General features: G+C 35.5%; 1 protein-coding gene across 1 annotated transcript in view; it reads left to right on the forward strand.

The window, feature by feature from the left end:
- LOC123546707 (T-complex protein 1 subunit eta-like) overlaps positions 1-21,314 on the forward strand; it is a 36,880-nt gene that overhangs the window by 4,067 nt on the left and 11,499 nt on the right. The window contains exons 4-6 of the mRNA XM_045333202.2: positions 96-221; positions 3,725-3,777; positions 11,512-11,683. Coding sequence (XP_045189137.1) covers positions 96-221; positions 3,725-3,777; positions 11,512-11,683 — 351 coding nt within the window. The remainder of the gene's footprint in view (positions 1-95; positions 222-3,724; positions 3,778-11,511; positions 11,684-21,314) is intronic.

Below are 21,314 nucleotides of genomic sequence, written 5' to 3' on the forward strand. Positions count from 1 at the left end.
AAGTCTTGCACATTTTATAAATAGCCCAGTGCTATGTGACTTGCTATTAGCTTAAAGATATTTCTGATAAAGTAGAATGAATTCACATTTTATAGGTTGGAGATGGAACAACATCAGTGGTATTATTGGCTGGAGAATTCCTGAAACAAGCTAAACCTTACATAGAGGAGGCAGTTCATCCACAAGTTATCATCAAGGCATTCAGAAGGGCAGCTGCATTGGTAAGTACATGAATGATGGAAAAGTGTAATTCAAAGTGGTCGCAGGTAAGCATCCTAATCAAATGGGTTACACCTCAACAGCTAAATGGGTTACATCTCCGTGGCCAAGTCTCTTACATCTCCGTGGCCAAGTGGGTTACATCCCCATGCCCAAGTGGCTTATACCACCACGTCCAAGTGGGTTATGTCTGCTAACATCCAGTAAGTTGACCCATGTCACTGTTGATCTGACCCTCTTTTGTGTAAACATTTGTTGCTAAGACACAATCTTGCTGGCATGAACAAGGGCTGTGGTTTTTACCAAAACGCCAGTCTGTGTCAGAAATTCTGCGATGAGAGGCTTTTGTTTTCACCAATACATCTTTAGATCACCCTAGCTATAGGTGTGATTTTAAACCTTTAGACCAAAACAGAACAAGGAATAATACTTTTATGCTATAATTTTGCAGATGAAAGTGATTAATTGATAAATTTATATAAAGCAGTGTTATTAGATTGAGGTTTGATACTTAGGAGAATTTTGCACTTTAAAATGAACTTACTTTTGTATTTTGATCCACTCCTTTTGGCTGTCTATGTTCTGTTTATATGATGGTCGATCTAGGGTGGTATAGAAAATCTTACCATGTCTGATGAAGATTTACAACAATTTGTATAATCAGATTTCAGATGTGGAACAAGCTTTTCCTGTCTCGAAAAATTTCCAAGTTTGCAAACTAAAATTTGTGGTGGGTTGTATAACTTGAAATGATTCTGTTATGACAAAATGTATTTGAAAGAAAAGTCCATTATCTTCAGAAGTTTAATCCTTACCCTGTTAATTTCTATAATGTACTTGTCCATCTTTCAATTTGGATAGTACCATTAATTGTTATAAGGGGTGCTTACCAAAGACAAGGTATTTTTTTTACCAAGAGGGGAAGGGGCCCAGGCCTGTGATTTGGGGGAAAAATAACTCGGCATTTGGGCAAATGGGAATAAAAAACTTGATGTAAAGTCAATTTTTGGGGAAAACTGCATGATTTATAAGAAATTTTCTAGAAGGGGGAAAAAAACCCTGAAAAGATACTGACTGAATGGTGAACATTGCAGATCATGATCACACTGCATTGATGTGCATGCTGAACATGATCTAAACTGGTCGCAAAGGCAGAATCGGTCGTGTCCAGCATGATAATCTGAGCCCAGATATTCACCACTGTTTTTTTTTTTTTGGTCAAAAATGGCAGATTTTTGAAATGCTTAGTATTCTTTTTTATCTAGCAATTTTTTAATGTCTAACCAGTAAGAGAGCATATAGTCCATGGCTCACACCCAGATAGATCATACTGTTAAATTAGGACAGATTATAATAAAACTTTGTCTGTAGATGTATCCTATTCCTAAATGATGTTAAGTTGAATTCACACTTGCTCCAGTTATCAGAATGTTCGAAGACAGGCATTGGAGCTGGATATATTTCTGTCGCTGTATGACCATAATACATTAGTATTACTCAGAAATTTCTGTGACTGAAATTTCTTGTTGTGAAGTTGACTGTTGTAGTTTGGTGAGTGACTTGAGGAAATGAGACTTACAATGTACCCTGCCATTTTTTGTGTTACAGAATTATTCAAGATCATTGAATTTGTGTCCTATGATTGAGGTCAACATTTTTTGTTATTTCTTTTTACCAAGATGAAAACAATGACAATATGACATTGAATTTGCTTCACATTTGAAAAACATTTGGCAAATTCATCAGATTTGATTGCCCCTTTCTGCAGTATGAGATCCACTCCTTTTGGCTGTCTATGTTCTGTTTATATGATGGTCGATCTAGGGTGGTATAGAAAATCTTACCATGTCTGATGAAGATTTGCAACAATTTGCATGATCAGATTTCAGATGTGGAACAAATGTTCTCCAGACTTGCTTGAAATATTATATTTTTTCAAAGGCTGTTGGTTCTACCCAGTTGTCAGGCCATGCCTGAAACAGTTTCGGGAGAGAACCTAGGGTCTTCCTCTACCTTCAGATGCTGGAAAAATTGCCATATGACCTTAATTGTGCGCAGCTGGTATGACTTGAGAGCCAAAACGTGGTCTTTATTTGGAGGTGGTCATTATTCACAGATTAAAATACACTGTAAATGTTAAAATGGGAAACAAAACATTTGGTCTTTAGAGTCAGGTGGTCTCTGTTCAGAGGTGGTCTTTAAACACAGGTTTAACTGTATATAAAAGAGAAGCAAATATAACAAGAATGGAAGGTTAGCAAGATTTTTTAAAATAAGTTTAAAGGTAAAAGTAAATGGATAATTTGCACATAGAATATAGGGGTATAACTATAACGCTTTAAAAGGGCTTTAAATTATCCATGAAAGATGTTCACATGGTTTTTTGTACATTTGAACCAAATACATCTAGCAATCTAGCAAAAAAGTTTGTCATTATGCCAGTTAGTTATTACGAAGCTGTTGTTCGAACATAGTGAGAAATTATGATGTTTCTGACTCCTTTTATGGTTATGTAAATTCTTTAACTGCATTACTGTAACTGTGTTACAGAAGATATTTTGACTGATAGTAGTTGTTGGTGCCTATGTCTGCATGTGTTGTTTTCATTGATGACTAACCCTGTTGGTAAGGCAAATGAACAAATTTGCTTTGCTATTACAATGAAAGGAAAATAAAAAAAAAATAGGTTTGATAGTTCATGTATCATTTTGATCCACTCCTTTTGGCTGTCTATGTTCTGTTTATATGATGGTCGATCTAGGGTGGTATAGAAAATCTTACCATGTCTGATGAAGATTTACAACAATTTGTGTAATCATATTTTAGATGTGGAACAAACTGTATTTACTTAAAATGGGGAATACACAGAATTCAACTAATGCTGTTACGCAATAATTAATTTACTGGTCATTTAGAATAGAAACTTTAGAGAAATTTGAAGTCACTGGAACAATTAGCAGAGGGATTAGCCATCATGTAGAGGCAGATTTGCCTTGTTAATAGGTGATTTTGTAAAAATGTTTCTGCATGTGAGGGAGTCATTTAGCTACATGTGAGGAAGTCATTTAGCTGACTTATGGAAGGTTGGTTGGGCTACCTGGGTGCTGTCTATGAAGGAAATAGTTCTAATGGCTTACAGAAAGTTGGTTGTTCTACCCAGGTTCACACCTTATTGAAATGATTTCGAGAAGGGCACCAGTGGTCTTTCTCCACCTCCGAAAGCTCATCTTAGCTGTAAAGTTGCCATATGACATACAATTGTGTTGGTGTGATGTTATACCCAGCAAAGATTTCTTAGGGCACCTGAGATTTCTCTTCAAACAATGAAGAGGTGAAAAGTCCTCATTTAATATAAACTGTGTAAAAATTTAAAGGAGAGATTTTTCATCACTCTCAGTACCTGAAAAGTTGTCATAAGAACTGAAAAGTGCTTGTGTGCAATTTTAAGGGACCAAATGAACAAACTTGTCTAGAGTAGGAAATAACTGATATTTTCATCTTTCAGGCTGTTGAGAAGGTGAAGGAGCTTGCTGTACAAATTAAAAGGAGTAACCCTGAGTAAGTTGCTTTGTTCATCATATTTTATGCAAGTATACTGTAGAACATAGTTATGCAAGTATATACTGTATTATGCAGGTATACTGTGTAACATGTTTATGCAAGTATACTGTGTAACATGTTTATGCAAGTATACTGTATTACATGTTTATGCAAGTATACTGTATTACATGTTTATGCAAGTAGGCTGTATAACATGTTTATGTAAGTAGACTGTATAATGTGTTTATGCAAGGAAAATATATACCTTCTGTTCTATCAATTTGGGAATGCCACTAACACTTGTTGAACTGGGAAAATGTCATTAAGGTATTAGATCACTAATAGTAATGTTTACAAAATGGCCTTTGCTTGGTATATTCTGAAAGGTAACCGTGTTTTGCACTATTTTGCAATTTTTAAACAATTTTTACCGTGCCGTTTTTTAGCTCATCTGATTTTTTGAAAAAAAATGATGAGTTATTGTCATCACTTGAGCGGTTGTCGGTGTCGGCGTCGGCGTCTGCGTCGGCGTTGCCTGGTTAAGTTTTATGTTTAGGTCAGCTTTTCTCCTAAACTATCAAAGCTATTGCTTTGAAACTTGGAATACTTGTTCACCATCATAAGCTGACCCTGTATAGCAAGAAACATAACTCCATCTTGCTTTTTGCAAGATTTATGGCCCCTTTTGTACTTAGAAAATATCAGATTTCTTGGTTAAGTTTTATGTTTAGGTCAACTTTTCTCCTAAACTATCAAAGCTTTTGCTTTGAAACTTGGAATACTTGTTCACCATCATAAGCTGACCCTGTACAGCAAACAACATAACTCCATCTTGCTTTTTGCAAGAATTATTGCCCCTTTTGGACTTAGAAAATCAGTTTTCTTGGTTAAGTTTTATGTTTAGGTCAGCTTTTATCCTAAACTATCAAAGCTATTCCTTTAAAACTTGCAACACTTGTTCACCATCATAAGCTGACCCTGTACAGCAAGAAACATAACTCCATCCTGCTTTTTGCAAGATTTATGGCCCCTTTTGGACTTAGAAAATATCAGATTTCTTGGTTAAGTTTTATGTTTAGGTCAACTTTTTCTCTTAAACTATCAAAGCTATTGCTTTAAAACTTGCAACTCTTGTTCACCATCATAAGCTGACCCTGTACAGCAAGCAACATAACTCCATCCTGCTTTTTGCAATAATTATTGCCCCTTTTGAACTTAGAAAAATCATTTTCTTGGTTGAATATTATGTTTAAGTCAACTTTTCTCATAAACTATCAAAGCTATTGCTTTAAAACTTGCAACAGTTTTTCACCATCATAAGTGGACACTGTACATCAAGAAACATAACTCTATCCTGCTTTTTGCAAGAGTGATGGCCCTTTTTAGACTTAGAAAATCATGGGTAGGACAATATTTCTATTATAAAAAAAAAATCAGATGAGCGTCAGCACCCGCAAGGCGGTGCTCTTGTTATAAACTTTGTATAGCTTATGGTATCTACTCAAGCTCAGGTAGAGACAAATTTCAAAGTGATAGCCACTATCCAAAATGTTTGCAGAGCACTCATTTTACCATTAATTTTAATAAAAGAAATATCAAACTATTGGTAAACAATTATAAAACACAAAATAAAAATGTCAATATCATTTTTTCTATGGTGCCTCAAGTAAACGGATTTAATGAGACAGAATTCATACTTCAACATCGAAAAAATAGGGTCGAATGCTGTGCTTCTGTTTTGAATTTTGCTTACTCCATTTAAAAACAACCTTAGGGCAGACGTAAAACCTACCTAAATTTCTTCCACAATATATAATCTAAGAGTGAAAGCAAAATAGAGAACTTTCACCGTGTGTAACTCGATATTTTTAAAGATGTGTAACTCTACCCCTTCTGTTTAAGTGGTAAATTCACTTTGAACACCAAGAAATCGCTTATAAGATTCATCTTTTTCCATTTTTGTACAAGAAATCAATAATAAGTCTTGAAAGAAGTAAAAACTTACTAGAAAAAAAGTAAAATAAGGGGAAAAAAAATTGGTCCCAGTAGGGCTTGAACCTACGCCCCACTAAGAATTGCAGTAAAAGTAGGTTTATGGTAGGAATTTAAAACTCTTCAAAAAGAAGGTTCTTTATTAGTGATCTATTACCTTAAACTGAGAAAATTTGAAACATATGAAGATACTTTTACACGTTTTGGAATGGCATTTTAATAATTGTTCCACAGTTAATGTTGTTTACTTAATCTAAATACAAATGAAAGCTGACAAAGCAGCAAAACAGTCGTAAAACGGCAAACATTAGGGGTTTGCTGTAGGTTACATGTTGTTCCTTTTAAATGCACAAAATGTCAAGTCAAGATGTCTTGTATTTTGGCCTTTCAGTAATACGTAAATAAAATTCAATTTACATCAAAAGCTTAAGTGTATGAATTACTATAAATACGACTGCATTAATATCTTTGAATTCAGAAAATATAAATGAGAAATCTACTGTAAATGATGCAAGACCTGAAAATTACTAGCAATGCTGAAATATATCCATTGATTAGGCTTGCCATGTTCTGTATGAACTTTGCATACAAAAGCAATGGTATACAAAGATGGTCCCACGAACATTGCCTGTGGCAGACCATGCCCTTGTAATGGAACCGGGACCAAACAAGTGATGTAAATTTGTATCTTGCAAACAGTGCCAGAGTAATAAGGATGTTAGAACTCTGGGGTATAATGAAATTTTGCTTGCTATATTTCATTCGTGCCAGTACAAATTTATGTATTAAGAGACAGAATAGTTCCTCATACCACATGAAGTCAGCTGTCTTGCTTTATAGCTCTATAGTGTTACGACTGTGGTATATTAAATGACCTTGACCTTTACTAGAGTCTCTAGTCGTTCTGACTGGAGGTCTTGGTTTTGGGTCATTGTCACCAGTGCTTCCAGAGAGTTGTGACTTGTTTTAATAGCTGGTTACTTAGTTTGTGAAGCACATATTAAAATGGAACAAAAGTTATGACCCTCAGTTTTTTTGTTTTTTTTTGACAGTTGACTTGCAATAAGGTATGAAAATATTCTGTTTTTGTTTGAACCACATGAAGTCCGCTGTATCGTTTTATATGGGTCCGAGGTAGATTAAATGACCTTGACTGCTGCAGGGCTGAGTCTGGTTTAAGGTCATGGTTTTCAGTTGTAGTCACCAGTGCTTCCAGTCTTGGATTTTGTCCTTTTGATAATTCATCAATAAAATTAAACTTTAATTAGTTACAATATTAGAATCTTCTACATGAATTAGGCGTAAAAAAAAATATGTATGTTTCCGGTGACCCGACCGACCCTAATTTTAGCCCCCGACCCTAAACTTTTTTTCGGACGAAAATTTGCGGGTACGAAAAAAATTATATGCTCTCATTTAGGAACATCCGATCGATGTATTTTTGAACAAGTCCACCCGCCGACAGGCAGTTTCTTGAGAAGGATCTGACAGTTCTATATTCACCTCCATCGTACATTGACGAGTTAAATTCTGGATAGGACGAGTCAAAGAAATACTTATTTTTATAGCTCTTTGGACGAGTGGACTTCGCTGTATACTCGACCGATCGGGCGAGTGGTTTTAACGTCGTAATTTTACCAAATTCAGAAATTATATCACGGAAAATTACCTGGATTGACTGGAATTAACCCGCGAATCATAAGGATATCAAAACGTCATGCCGGTAATTTTCCATTCCACGAGCACGTGCGACCTATCGTAATATCTGATCTCGCCGTTACTTTTGTTTATCGACACGAACACAAAAAACGCGCGTAGTGCATTCATTTTTTAATATAATCGCTTCAAATTTTCAACACCGCTTGAGAAGTAATACAGTTTAAATTCTATAATAATTTTAATAAGACATTGACAAAAATGTAGGCAAAATTCTATAAAAACGGCCGAATTTTCATGTAATCACTTGTAACATTTCAAACAGCGCGATCTTAATTACTTATTTCTTTCTTAAAGTAAATAAATGATACATAATACGGTCATAAAATTCAGACTTTTGAACAGAAAGTATAAAAAACATAATTAAAAAATCTTAAATAATGAAAAAGCGGCAGCAATTTAAATACATGGAGTAAAACGATTTTTCGCAAACAGATTTCTGTTAGAGCGGCAGAATAGGTTACGTGACCTCGTGAATGTAAATAGAATTGTGGCTTTAGAATAACGCAGTATGATGTTGTTGCGGTTTTTAATTAAGTTTTAAATGAATCTTTTCGTACAAGATTTATTTTTGACACGACACTTTGTAAGATATTCTTCTCTAACTAACAATAATGTAACAATGATGTAAATTCTTTGAGGGCAAACAGGTCACAGAGGTAGGGTATCCGGTATAATTGTTTGACACATTTACCTGTCAGTTCATTCGTGATGTTGTACATTCGCTTTTAAAAAAAAGTAAAGAAGAAACTTTTTTATTGATTTCTTCTCAGCAATTTAACCAAGCGAGGCGGTACGATCAAACATTGATGTTTCACATGGCGCGAAAACATATGACGTAATGCCATGACAATCTCGGGCAACTATACCGCTTTGATCTTCACTTCAGATGCCATGATACCGACACACTTCTTTTAGCTCTTTGGAGGGTGTTAATTAATGATGAAAACAAGGCCAATTACTTAGCTTATAAACAGAATAATTTCCGATAATTGTTTTTTTTTCCGCTTTCACAAATTTAGGGTGTGTGGATGATGATAATTATGTCCATATTTTGGGGACACTTTTCAAAATAATTATTTTTGGGAAATAAGTCTTGAGAAAATGAAAATAACTAAATATTTTATGCTGTCCTAATAGTTTAGGAAAATACGGGAGGGGATAGACTTTAATTATTATTACTATCGCTGCAGTTATTTTGGAGAGCAACTGGCTGGTGTTGCTGACAAAAATACAGGAAAGAAAAATAAAAATGTCTGCTGTAAAAAGGAAGTTTAAGAAGAACAAATATGCCACCTTAAAAAGGAAATGTAGGGTACAAGAGAATAGTATTTGTCTACTGAGTGTTACATTTGAAATTTACTTATTGTATAATTCTCCTTTCATAAAAGTGACAATATTAAACATGTCAATTATAAGGGCAAGTGACTGTTCACTACGGGCAAGCAGAATTTAGTGGTTAGTAGTCCTGCAGGGCAGGTGGTAGGGAAAAAAAAATACACCCCTGCCTTGACATAAAATATCATGAGTTTAAGCTAGGCTTGAACCAATGGAAAACCAAAGGTGCATTCTGTTGAAATATTCTGACGGCATGTATTTAAAAATTTGACTAAAAGCCAAAGGGAATATAAAAAGCAGTGTATTTAAAGTGTATAGCATCTACCATCTAGTACAGACATATATGTATTGATAAGACAATAGGAAAAGCAAAGACAAGGGAATTCCACTACTGTAAAGATGTGTATTCTAAAAAAAAAAAAAAAAAATTAAAAATCGACCTACCTACCCTATTTTTTTCTGGCATGTCACAGGAAACATACATATATATTTTTTTTGGCCTTACCATAGTCTTAATATTCTTAATCTTGATGAGAAAGTAACAGTAAATTATTAAAGTTTTAAGACCTGAAAATTTACAAGCACAGCTTAAATATATCCATTGATTAGGCTTGCTATGTTACATATGAATTTGGCATTCAAAGATAGTCCCACGGACATTGCCCAAGGCAAGTTATGCCATTGTAATGGGACTGGGATAAAACAAGTGATGTCAAACTTCTAAAAGCAGTATTTGAGTATTTTGGGTGTTTGAAGTATGAGGTACATGTATAAAGAAGCTGTGGTCACCGGATTTGGTTTGTGTTAGTTTGCATTGGGAGAGTATTGGTTAGCATTAAAGAGAATTTACATTGAGTATTATAACTTCCATGTTAAAGATATTTGACTTGTAACATGTTGATTAAGCCTTATCAAGGGTGCTCTGTTATACCCCAGAATTCAAACTCAGTAGGTGCTGTCTTTCGTTATAGTATGAAAGGTCAAGTCAACAAGTCTTGTGTTTTGGCCTTTCAGTAATATGCATGAATAAAATTCAGTTTAAATCAAAAGCTAATATACATGAATTACTATAAATACAACTGCATTAGTACCTTTGAATTCAGAAAACATAAATGAGAAATTTACTGTAAATGATGCAAGACCTGAAAATTACTAGCAATGCTGAAATATATCCATTGATTAGGCTTGCCATGTTCTGTATGAACTTTGCATACAAAAGCAATGGTATACAAAGATGGTCCCACGAACATTGCCTGTGGCAGACCATGCCCTTGTAATGGAACCGGGACCAAACAAGTGATTGTACATAAATTTTATATCTTGCAGACAGTGCCTTAGTAATATGGATGTTAGAAGTCTGGGGTATAATGAAGCTGAGATTTCATTTGTGCCAGTACAAATTTATTCATTAAGAGACAAAAAAGTTCCTCATACCACCTGAAGTCAGCTGTCTTGCTTTATAGCACTGTAGTGTTACGACTGTGGTAGATTAAATGACCTTGACCTTTACTAGCTCTTCTAGTCGTTCTGACTTGAGGTCATGGTTTTGGGTCATTGTCACCAGTGCTTCCAGAGAGTTGTGACTTGTTTTATTAGCTGGTTACTTAGTTTGTGAAGCACACATCAGAATGAAAAAGCTGGGACAAAAGTTCTGACCTTCAGACCCTCGAGTCTGGCTCAAGGACAGCCAAGGTCATGGTTTTTAATCATTGTCACCAGTGCTTCTAGTCTTGGATTTTTGCCCTTCTGCTTTTACAAGAATTACCATAGACTTAACATTCTTAATATTAATAATGTGGATGAAATCAGAAAAAAGAGAAAGTAACAGTAAATAATTTAAAAACCTGAAAATTTACAAGCACAGCTGAAATATATCCTTAGATAAGGCTTGCTTTGTTGCATCTTGCTGTCCTATCTTTGAGGTATAATGATGAGGAAGCCATCCAGCTGGCTTACGGAAGGTCGGTAGTTCTTCCAAGATGCCCGCTCGTGATGAAATAATGCACGGAGGGGCACCTGGGGTCTTCCTCCACCATGAAAGCTGAAAAGTCGCCATATGACCAATAATTGTGCCGGTGCGACATTACACAAACTAAATAAATTAATTGAGGTATATAGATGAAGCTGTGATCATCAGATGTGGTCTGTGTTAGTTTGTATAAAGAGAGTATTGGTTAAGCATTAATGCGATTTTACATTGAATATTATAACATTTTATGGATATTTGACTTGGAACATCTTGATTTAACTTCAGCATTGGTGCTCTCTCTTACCCCAGAATTCAAACAAAATGTCTGAGATAACTAAAACTTAGCTGAGATAGGCGAGTTTGAGATACCGAGTTTCAAATATATATTACCTTATCCACAACATGGTCAGCTGTGTAACTGAAGTGTTACTACAGTTCTACATTGTGTGGTAGATTAACATATATGTGCATTACCCACAGCAGAAATACATACAGTTCTCTATTTCAATGTGAACTGCACACATTCTGTTTGCTGGTATTAGGAATGGTTCTTTCTTTGCTACATGTAACACAAACATAGCTACCAGTTGTGAATATTAACCCAGGTATTAAATGTGTGTGTCTAATTCTGTACATGAATATGACTGCTGATATCAGATTGCGAAATAAAAGCAATGATAACATTACTGAATCTTAAGAACAAAGTTGTGAAATATCTTGGGATAATTTTTTTTCAGGGATCAGAGACAGATGTTGTTGAAATGTGCATCTACATCTCTCAGTTCCAAGCTTGTTGCCCATCAGAAAGAATTCTTTTCAAAAATGGTTGTAGATGCAGTTCTGATGTTGGATGAGTTACTCCCCTTGAACATGATCGGAGTGAAAAAGATCACAGGTGGCGCTCTTGAAGTAAGTTTTAAGTTGTGTGACAAAAAAAAAATGAATTGTAAAAACCTCATTGGCAGAGTGCTAAGATTGCTGAATTTACATCACTTGCTTGTTGCCGGATAGTTTCAGCTAACTTTTACCATTCATTTGCCTAGAGGAAGGTGTGTTCTACCAAGGAAAATGTCTTTGTAGTGATAGTGCCTAAAGGGCAACTTATAGTCTCTCTGTCTCAATAAAGTGGGAACCAAATCTAAATATTGTCTACAGACAAAATAGTTCTTCACACCATATGAAGTCAGCTGTCTTGCTTTATAGCACTATAGTGTTACGACTGTGGTAGATTAAATGACCTTGACCTTTACTAGATCCTCTAGTCGTTCTGACTGGAGGTCATGGTTTTTGGTCATTGTCACCAGTGCTTTCAGAGAGTTGTGACTTGTTTTATTAGCTGGTTACTTAGTTTGTGAAGCACACATCAAAATGTCTGCTAAACCTTGCATTAAGGTAGTTCTTCACGTTTAATGATTTAAAGCAGAAGTTGTGGCATAACATCTAACCAGATAACAATTAATTAGAATAAAGTCTAGACCTGGAATGTGTAAAAGGTAAAGCATGCTACATATAAATATAGTCCTGGGTGTACATCTGTAGAAATGGCAACATTGCTTAAAATTCTTTTTAAAGGGAAAAAATGACACAAAAAGTTGAAGCAGATAATACCTTCAGATCCGCTTGAAATTTGTGAATCTCTTAAATAATGGGCAAATATCTCAGAAATAAGCACGCCTACATGTACATTTTATTTGACCATAAAATCTATATGTTGATTGTTATTACTGTGAAACGAAATTAAAATCTGCATTATAGAAATATTTCTATTCACAAAAATGTCATGAAAATTGTCATTTTCTGATAGATTCCCATTCCGAAAACTTATGTGAGGTCCTAATTTTATATCAGTCTAGCAATAAAGCAAGCACACAGTCCTATATTTCTTATTTGCTGATTTTTAGCTCACCTGTCACATAGTGACAAGGTGAGCTTTTGTGATCACCCTTCGTCCGTCTGTCCGTCCGTCAACAATTTCTTGTCTGCACGATAGTGGTTTCATTTATGATTTTATTTTAACCAAACTTGCACACAACTTGTATCACCATAAGATTTCGGTTCCTTTCTTGAACTGGCCAGATCCCATTATGGGTTCAAGAGTTATGGCCCCAGAAAGGGCCAAAATTAGCTATTTTGACCTTGTCTGCACAATAGCAGCTTTATTTATAACTTGATTTTTACCAAACTGGCACACAACTTGTATCACCATAAGATCTTGGTTCCTTTCTTGAACTGGCCAGATTCTGATATGGGTTCCAGAGTTATGGCCCCTGAAAGGGCCAGAATTAGCTATTTTGACCTTGTCTGCACAATAGCAGCTTCATTTATGATTTTATTTTAACCAAACTTGCACACAACTTGTATCACCATAAGATCTTGGTTCCTTTCTTCAACTGGCGAAATTCCATCATGGGTTCCAGAGTTATGGCCCCTGCAAGGGCCAGAATTAGCTATTTTGACCTTGTCTGCACAATAGCAGCTTCATTAGCCAGCCATCATCAGATGGTGGGCTATTCAAATCACTCTGCGTCCGTGGTCCGTCGTCCTTCCGTCCGTTAACAATTTCTCGTTATTGCATCTCCTCAAAAACTACTGGGGGGATTTTGACCAAACTTTGTCAGAATGATGTATTTGTACCCTAGTTGTGTCCCCCTGAAAATCAGACTGGTTCAACAATTTTTGAGTGAGTTATGGCCCTTTATTTATTTTTATAATTTACACAGATTTATATAAGGAAAAACTTTGAAAATCTTCTTGTTCAAAACCACAGGGCCTAAGCTTTGATATTTGGTATGAAGCATCATCTAGTGGTCCTCTACCTAGATTGTTCAAATTATTTCCCTGGGGTCAAATATGGCACCACCCTGAGGGTCACACGGTTTACATAGACTTATATAGGGAAAAACTTTATAAATCTTCTTGTCCAAACTACAAAGTCTAGAGCTTTGATATTTGTAATGTAGCATCATCTAGTGGTTTTCTACCGAGTTTGTTCAAATTATCCCCCTAGGGTCAAATATGGCCCCGCCCCAGGGGTCAGATTGTTTATATAGACTTATATAGGGAAAAACTTTGAAAAACCTCTTGTCCAAAACCACAGGGCCTAGGGCGTTGATATTTTGTATGTGACATCATCTAGTGGTCCTCCACTAAAATTATTGAAATTATCCCCCTAGGGTCAAATATGGCCCCGCCCTGGGGGTCACATGGTTTACATAGACTCAGGGCCCACGCTGTCGTTCGCCACTCGAGCCATTTGGCGAATCTGCGATGAAAGTGGCGAAGAAAAATCGCGAGTGGCGAAAATGAAAAAATGTTCGTAATTTGGACCGCCATTTTGTTTCAGACGTTCTAAATTGTGACCTCCGAGAAATTATGTTGAAAAAACAGTTGACTGGTTCCAATAATTTTACCTTATAAAATTAACTTATTTCGGGATAGTACTACCCAGTCTGCGTTTACTTTACATATAACAATGTGTAATAAACATCTTGACACGCATGAAGATGCAATTTGCAATCAATTAGCAACCGATTATCGGGTTAAAATAATCTTTTTGTTTTGTTGTCATTACGGCAGATTAAATGATTGATGCCTTTAATTTCCATGGATCAAATAATTAATAAATAAATCGGCAAAATAATGAATGGTTTGATGAATTTTTTTACCTTGTCGCCACCGTCAGACAGTATCTTAATCACAGGCACAGGTCCAGTGTATTTTTTGTTTAATATAAAAATCCTTTTTTTTTCACACAAATATACTTTTTATATGTTAGTCAAATGAAAAAAAAAAATGATGACAAAAAATCCGGTCACAATATCATACACGACACTGTGACCGGATTTTTGTCATCATTTTATTTTTCATTTGACTAACATATAGAAAGCATATTTGTGTGAAAAAAAGGTTGTTTTTTTTATATTAATAAAAAAAAAAAAATACACTGGACCCGTGTCTGTGATCTTAGTAAGTAATTAGTAAAGGTGTTTGCCAAGTTTTTTGAATGTCTTTAAAAGTTAGGAATGGATTTGAAATGTAATCCTGTATCAGGGTAGATTTCTCGGAAGCACAGAGCACCAAAAACACAACCCCAGGGCCATGCATTTACATAGTAGGCCCACAACAAAAAGAAGCCATAATGGAAAAATATTTCAGACAGGTTGCTTCAAACATCCAACAACATTTTAAAATACAAAACTTGCTTTAGAGGTATACCCACTTTCATTCAAAAGTCCCCCTATATAGCTAGAATATCACCATTTGCTTATGGGAAGTAACAAAAATTTTCAACGCGCCGCGGGAAGGGAAACCTCTCCAGCACCCTCCCTACCGTTCCCAAGAAAAAAGGTGGCTCCAACCTTTTTCAGCCCAGTGTGGGCCCTGAGACTTATATAGGGAATAACTTTGAAAATCTTCTTGTTCAAACCACAAAGCCTAGGGCTTTGATATTTGTAATGTTGCATCATCAAGTAGTTCTCTACCAAGTTTGTTAAAATTATTCCCCTAGGGTCAAATATGGCCCCGCCTCGGGGGTCACATGGTTCATATAGACTTATACAGGGAAAAACTTCTTTTTGTCGATAACCTATAACATTCAGATTTGGACCACATGTATAGTTTTGAGAAGCAAGATGAACCTTGATATGAGTTGACCTTGATCTTGACCTAGTGACCTACTTCCACATTTCTGTAGCTACAGCCTTCAAATTTGGACTGCATGCATAGGTTTGTGTCCCGAAACAAACTTTGACCTTGACATTGACCTAGTGACCTACTTTCACATTTTTGAAGGTACAGGCTTCAAATTTGGACCACATGCGTAGTTTTGTGTTTCGAAATGAAATTTGACCTTGATTTTGACCTAGTGACCTACTTTCACATTTTTCAAGCTACAGCCTTCAAATTTGGACCGCATGCATAGTTTTGTGTACCGAAATGAACTTTGATCTTGAGATTGACCTAGTGACCTACTTTCACATTTTTGAAACTTCAGGCTTCAAATTTGGACCACATGCATATTTTTGTGTTCTGAATTGAAATTTGACATTGATTTTTACCTAGTACCTACTTTCACATTTCTCAAGCTACAGCCTCCAAATTTGAAGCACATGCATAGTTTTGTGTACCAAAATGAACTTTGACCTTGAAATTGATCTAGTGACCTACTTTAACATTTCTCAAGCTACAGCTTTCAAATTTATAACACATGCATGGACCACATGCACAGTGTTCTGTACCGAAATGAAATTTGACCCTGATTTTGACCTTGAGCTAGTCTTGAAATTTGGAACATTCAAAAATGGCTCAGTGGTGGGCGCCAAGATCACTCTGTGATCTCTTGTTTATGATTTGAATTTAATCAAACTTGCACAAAACTAGTGTCACCATAAGATCTCGTTTCCTTTTTTAAACCGGCCAGATCCCTTAATGGGTTTCAGAGTTATGGCCCCTGAAAGGCCAAAATTAGCTATTTTGACCTTGGCTGCACAATAGCAGCTTCATTTATGATTTGATTTTAACCAGACTTGCACACAACTTGTATTACCATAAGATCTTGGTTCCTTTCTTGAACTGGCCAGATTTCATCATGGGTTCCAGAGTTATGTCCCCTTAACGGTCCAAAATTGGCTATTTTGGCTTTTGCAGCCATATAGATACTTCATTTATGCTTTTATTTGATACAAACTTCCAAAATATCTTCAGCAACAATAAATCTTGGATTCCATGACAAATCAGATCCAATCGTAGGTTCCAGTTATTTTATATCTGATTACCTCCCCTGATTGTAATCAAAATGGATTTATATCAGCAAGTACTTATAGGACTTATTTGAAATTTCATTATTGTCATTAGTTGGACTGAGACAATCAGGGTAGATAACTATGGACTGATTTTATGTCAAATTACCTCCCTTTATTTCAAATTAAAATGGGTATATTTCCGTAACTAATGAAGATACTGATCTGAAATTTCATTTATATCAACAGATTTAATTGGCAGATCCTTCTTTTGTTCACTTACAATAATTTTTTTTAGCTCACCTGTCACAAAGTGACAAGGTGAGCTTTTGTGATCGCGCAGTGTGCATCCGTGCATCAGTCCGTAAACTTTTGCTTGTGACCACTCTAGAGGTCACATTTTTCATGGGATCTTTATGAAAGTTGGTCAGAATGTTCACCTTGATGATATCTAGGTCAAGTTCGAAACTGGGTCACGTGCTGATAAAAACTAGGTCAGTAGGTCTAAAAATAGAAAAACCTTGTGACCTCTCTAGAGGCCATATATTTCAAAAGATCTTCATGAAAATTGGTCAGAATGTTCACCTTGATGATATCTAGGTCAAGTTCGAAACTGGGTCACTTGAAGTCAAAAACTAGGTCAGTAGGTCTAAAAATAGAAAAACCTTGTGACCTCTCTAGAGGCCATATTTTTCATGGGATCTGTATGAAAGTTGGTCTGAATATTCATCTTGATGATATCTAGGTCAAGTTCGAAAGTGGGTCATGTGCCATCAAAAACTAGGTCAGTAGGTCAAATAATAGAAAAACCTTGTGACCTCTCTAAAGGCCATATTTTTCATGGGATCTGTATGAAAGTTGGTCTGAATATTCATCTTGATGATATCTAGGTCAAGTTCGAAAGTGGGTCATGTGCCATCAAAAACTAGGTCAGTAGGTCAAATAATAGAAAAACCTTGTGACCTCTCTAGAGGCCATACTTGTGAATGGATCTCCATAAAAATTGGTCAGAATGTTCATCTTGATTGTATCTAGGTCAAGTTCGAAAGTGGGTCACGTGCCATCAAAAAGTAGGTCAGTAGGTCAAATAATGAAAAAACGTTGTGACCTCTCTAGAAGCCATATTTTTCATGGGATCTGTATGAAAGTTGGTCTGAATGTTTATCTTGATGATATATAGGTCAAGTTTGAAACTGGGTCAACCGCATTCAAAAACTAGGGCAGTAGGTCTTTAAATAGAAAAACCTTGTGACCTCTCTAGAGGCCCTACCCTTGAATGGATCTTTATGAAAATTGGTCAGAATTTTCACCTTGATGATATCTATGTCAAGTACCTTTGAAAACTAGGTCAATAGGTCAAATAATAGAAAAACCTTGTGACCTCTCTAGAGACTATATTTTTCAATAGATCTTCATGAAAATTGGTCAGAATTTTTATCTTGATAATATCTAGGTCAAGTTCAAAACTGGGTCACATGAGCTCAAAAACTAGGTCACTATGTCAAATTATAGAAAAAACAACGTCATATTCAAAACTGGGTCATGTGGGAAGAGGTGAGCGACTCAGGACCATCATGGTCCTCTTGTTTAATTACTTCCCTTTACGTTACTATAAATAGCTTATTTTTAGTAACTTTTTTATTATTGGCCGTAGGGAAAAATCGAGACTACTTTTCTGTGGTACAACATGGATGGTACCTCCAATTTTTAGGTGTATTTTGACATATCTGTACCTTGTAAGAATTTTTTTTTCTTTTTGGTTAAATTTCTTCCCTTTGTTGTTCCTGTCCTTTGGATATTTTTTCTGAGGACCTTCTTGTCCTCAAGTGCAATGATAACAGGTTAGCGATATAGGGCCATCATGGCCCTCTTGTTTGTATATTCTGAATTTTTAAAAAATCAAGGTCTAGTCAAATTCTGCATTGTGGAAAAAATTAATAAAAATAGTAATTTCTGATAATTATCATTATGAAATAGCCTGAACATGATTAAAGTTGATTCATATGTATATTAGTGAAAATGTTTTGAATATAATAAGTATATTTGAGTTTAATATTTTGTATATCCATTGAAAAACGTAATTGTTACGGTATATTCCAGGTTTTGTTTTATCCACTTGAAGTCAGCTGTCTTGCTTTAAGCTCTATAGTGTTACGACAGTGGTAGAATAAATGACCTTGACCTTTACTAGATTCTAGAGTTGTTCTGACTCGAGGTCATAGTATTCTGTCATCGTCACCAGTGCTGCCAGAGATTTGTAGCCTATACCTTGTAGGTAACATAGTTTGTGAATCACACAGTCGATCGCTTACCTTAATCTGAAATAGATTTAATGCATTACTTGAAATCTTTTGTATAAGGTTGAAATCAATGCTTTTAATCAAATGCCTATGATATACCATAATTTTTCCCCCTTTAACCTTTACCCTGCTAAATTCCTAAAATGGACTGCTCTATCGTTCCATTTGGGCAGTACGGATTATAATGTTAAGAGGCGTTCACTGAAATTTTACTGACTGAATAGCGAACAGTGCAGACCAAGATCAGCCTGCATGTTCATGCAGGATGATCTTTGTCTGCACTAGTCGCAAAGGCAGAATCACTTGCTGCCAGCAGGCTATTAGGTTAAATGAGGAATAATGTGAAAAAAGTGCCTCCCATGTTAGCAATCAGGAATTGAGGCTTGCTATGTGACTTTCAGTGTAGCCTTTTCATGTATTTAACTTAATGAAAATTATTCTATAGTCCAAGTAAAAATTGTTTTGCATAAAAAAAAGCAGGTAAATGCTGATTTGTTATTTCTTCATATATACGGACAGCTGTTTGCCAGTCAGACATTTCAGTGTTTCATGGTTTGGTAGATTACATGGTTTTCTGAGGGATGTCATCCTTTCATTTGTGGTGACTTAGTGAAACCAAATACATGTTGTATTATATAAATAGAAAAAAATATTTATAGAACCAGACGACCTCATTAGCAAAAGTTTCCAAATTCCAGTCCAAATACACCACTTTTCTCATTGTACCACAGTTTCCCAATCCCAGTCCAAATACACCAGCTTTCTCATTGTACCACAGATTGCCAATCCCAGTCCAAATACACCAGCTTTCTCATTGTACCACAGTTTGCCAATCCCAGTCCAAATACACCAGCTTTCTCATAGTACCACAGATACCATATTCTTGTCATGCTAGCATTCTCAGATTTATCAGAATTCTCAGTAAATGTTTCAAAGTTCCACTCCAGATCTACCAGCAAATGTTCTGAGATATTCTCCGAAATGATTGGCCAATTTATGTAAATGAATATGTTGGCTTTCTCCACATACAGACAGCTGTTTGCCCATTTGGCAGTTCAGTGTTTCACAATGTGGTAGATTAAACGGTTCTCAGAGTTGTTACCTTTCTGTGTTGTCTGGTAGCATAGTTACTGAATCCAACATTGTATGTTAAATGTTGTTGTCACGACATTGATATATCCCTACTTTCTATCTTGACAGCAAGAGCTTCAGGTTCAGAGATTGCTATGGCAATTTAAATACTGTTCCTTAAAAAATACAATATGAATTTTGAAATGCAATTTCAAGCTATTTACAAGTTTATTATATTTATTTAGAATTTTGCAACTAAATGTGGAATTTTAGGCTTTCCACACACAGACAGCTGTTTGTCCATTTGGCAGTTCAGTGTTTCACAATGTGGTAAATTGAATGGCTTTGTCAGAGTTGTTATCTTTCTGTATTATCTGGTAGCATAGTTACTGAATCCAACATAGTATGTTAGATATTGTTATCTCGACACTGATATATCTGATAATCCCTACCTTCTGTCTTGACAACAAGAGCTTCAGGCGTCGGGTTCCGAGATCGCTGTGGCAATTCAAATATTATTCCTTAAAAGATACTATAGATATGAATGTTGAAATTCAATTTCAGGCTATTTACAAGTTTTAATAGTATATTTATTTAGAAATTGCAACTAAATTTATGTGGAATTTTAAGCTTTCCACATACAGACAGCTGTTTGTCCATTTGGCAGTTCAGTGTTTCACAATGTGGTAGATCAAATGGTTCTCAGAGTTGTTACCTTTCTGTGTTGTCTGGTAGCATAGTTACTGAATCCAACATATTATGTTAGATTTTGTTATCACAACATTGATATATCCGATAATCTCTACCTTCTGTCTTGACAAGAAGAGCTTCAGGCTTCAGGTTCCGAGATCGCTGTGGCAATTCAAATATTATTCCTTAAAAGATACTATAATTATGAATGTTGAAATTCAATTTCAGGCTTTTTACAAATTTAGTGTATTTATTTAGAATTTTGCAACTAAATGTGGAATTTTAAGCTTTCCATATACAGACAGCTGTTTGTCCATTTGGCAGTTCAGTGTTTCACAATGTGGTAAATTGAATGGCTTTGTCAGAGTTGTTATCTTTCTATATTGTCTGGTAGCATAGTTACTGAAGCCAATATACTTTGAATAAAACACTGTTTATAGAACCTGGATGTGCTAACATGTTCAACATCCATTTCTGATGTATCTAGTTCAGTCCCAGGTATCTCTAGAGTTTCCTACTTATGATAAGACTATGTACATAATATTTAATTTTTCCACATACAGACAGCTGGTTTGCCCATTTGGCAGTTCAATGTTTCACTTTGTGGAAAATTATATGGGTATTGTTTATTAGCGTTATTAGTGAAACCAGTACACTTAGTGTGTTATTAACTAAGTTAGTGGACCAATAATGACAGTTGGCAATTTCTGTTTGGTTAAGTATTTTCAGAATATGATTTCA

The sequence above is a fragment of the Mercenaria mercenaria genome, chromosome 9 (assembly GCF_021730395.1).
Source record: "Mercenaria mercenaria strain notata chromosome 9, MADL_Memer_1, whole genome shotgun sequence".
Lineage (NCBI taxonomy): Eukaryota > Metazoa > Mollusca > Bivalvia > Venerida > Veneridae > Mercenaria > Mercenaria mercenaria.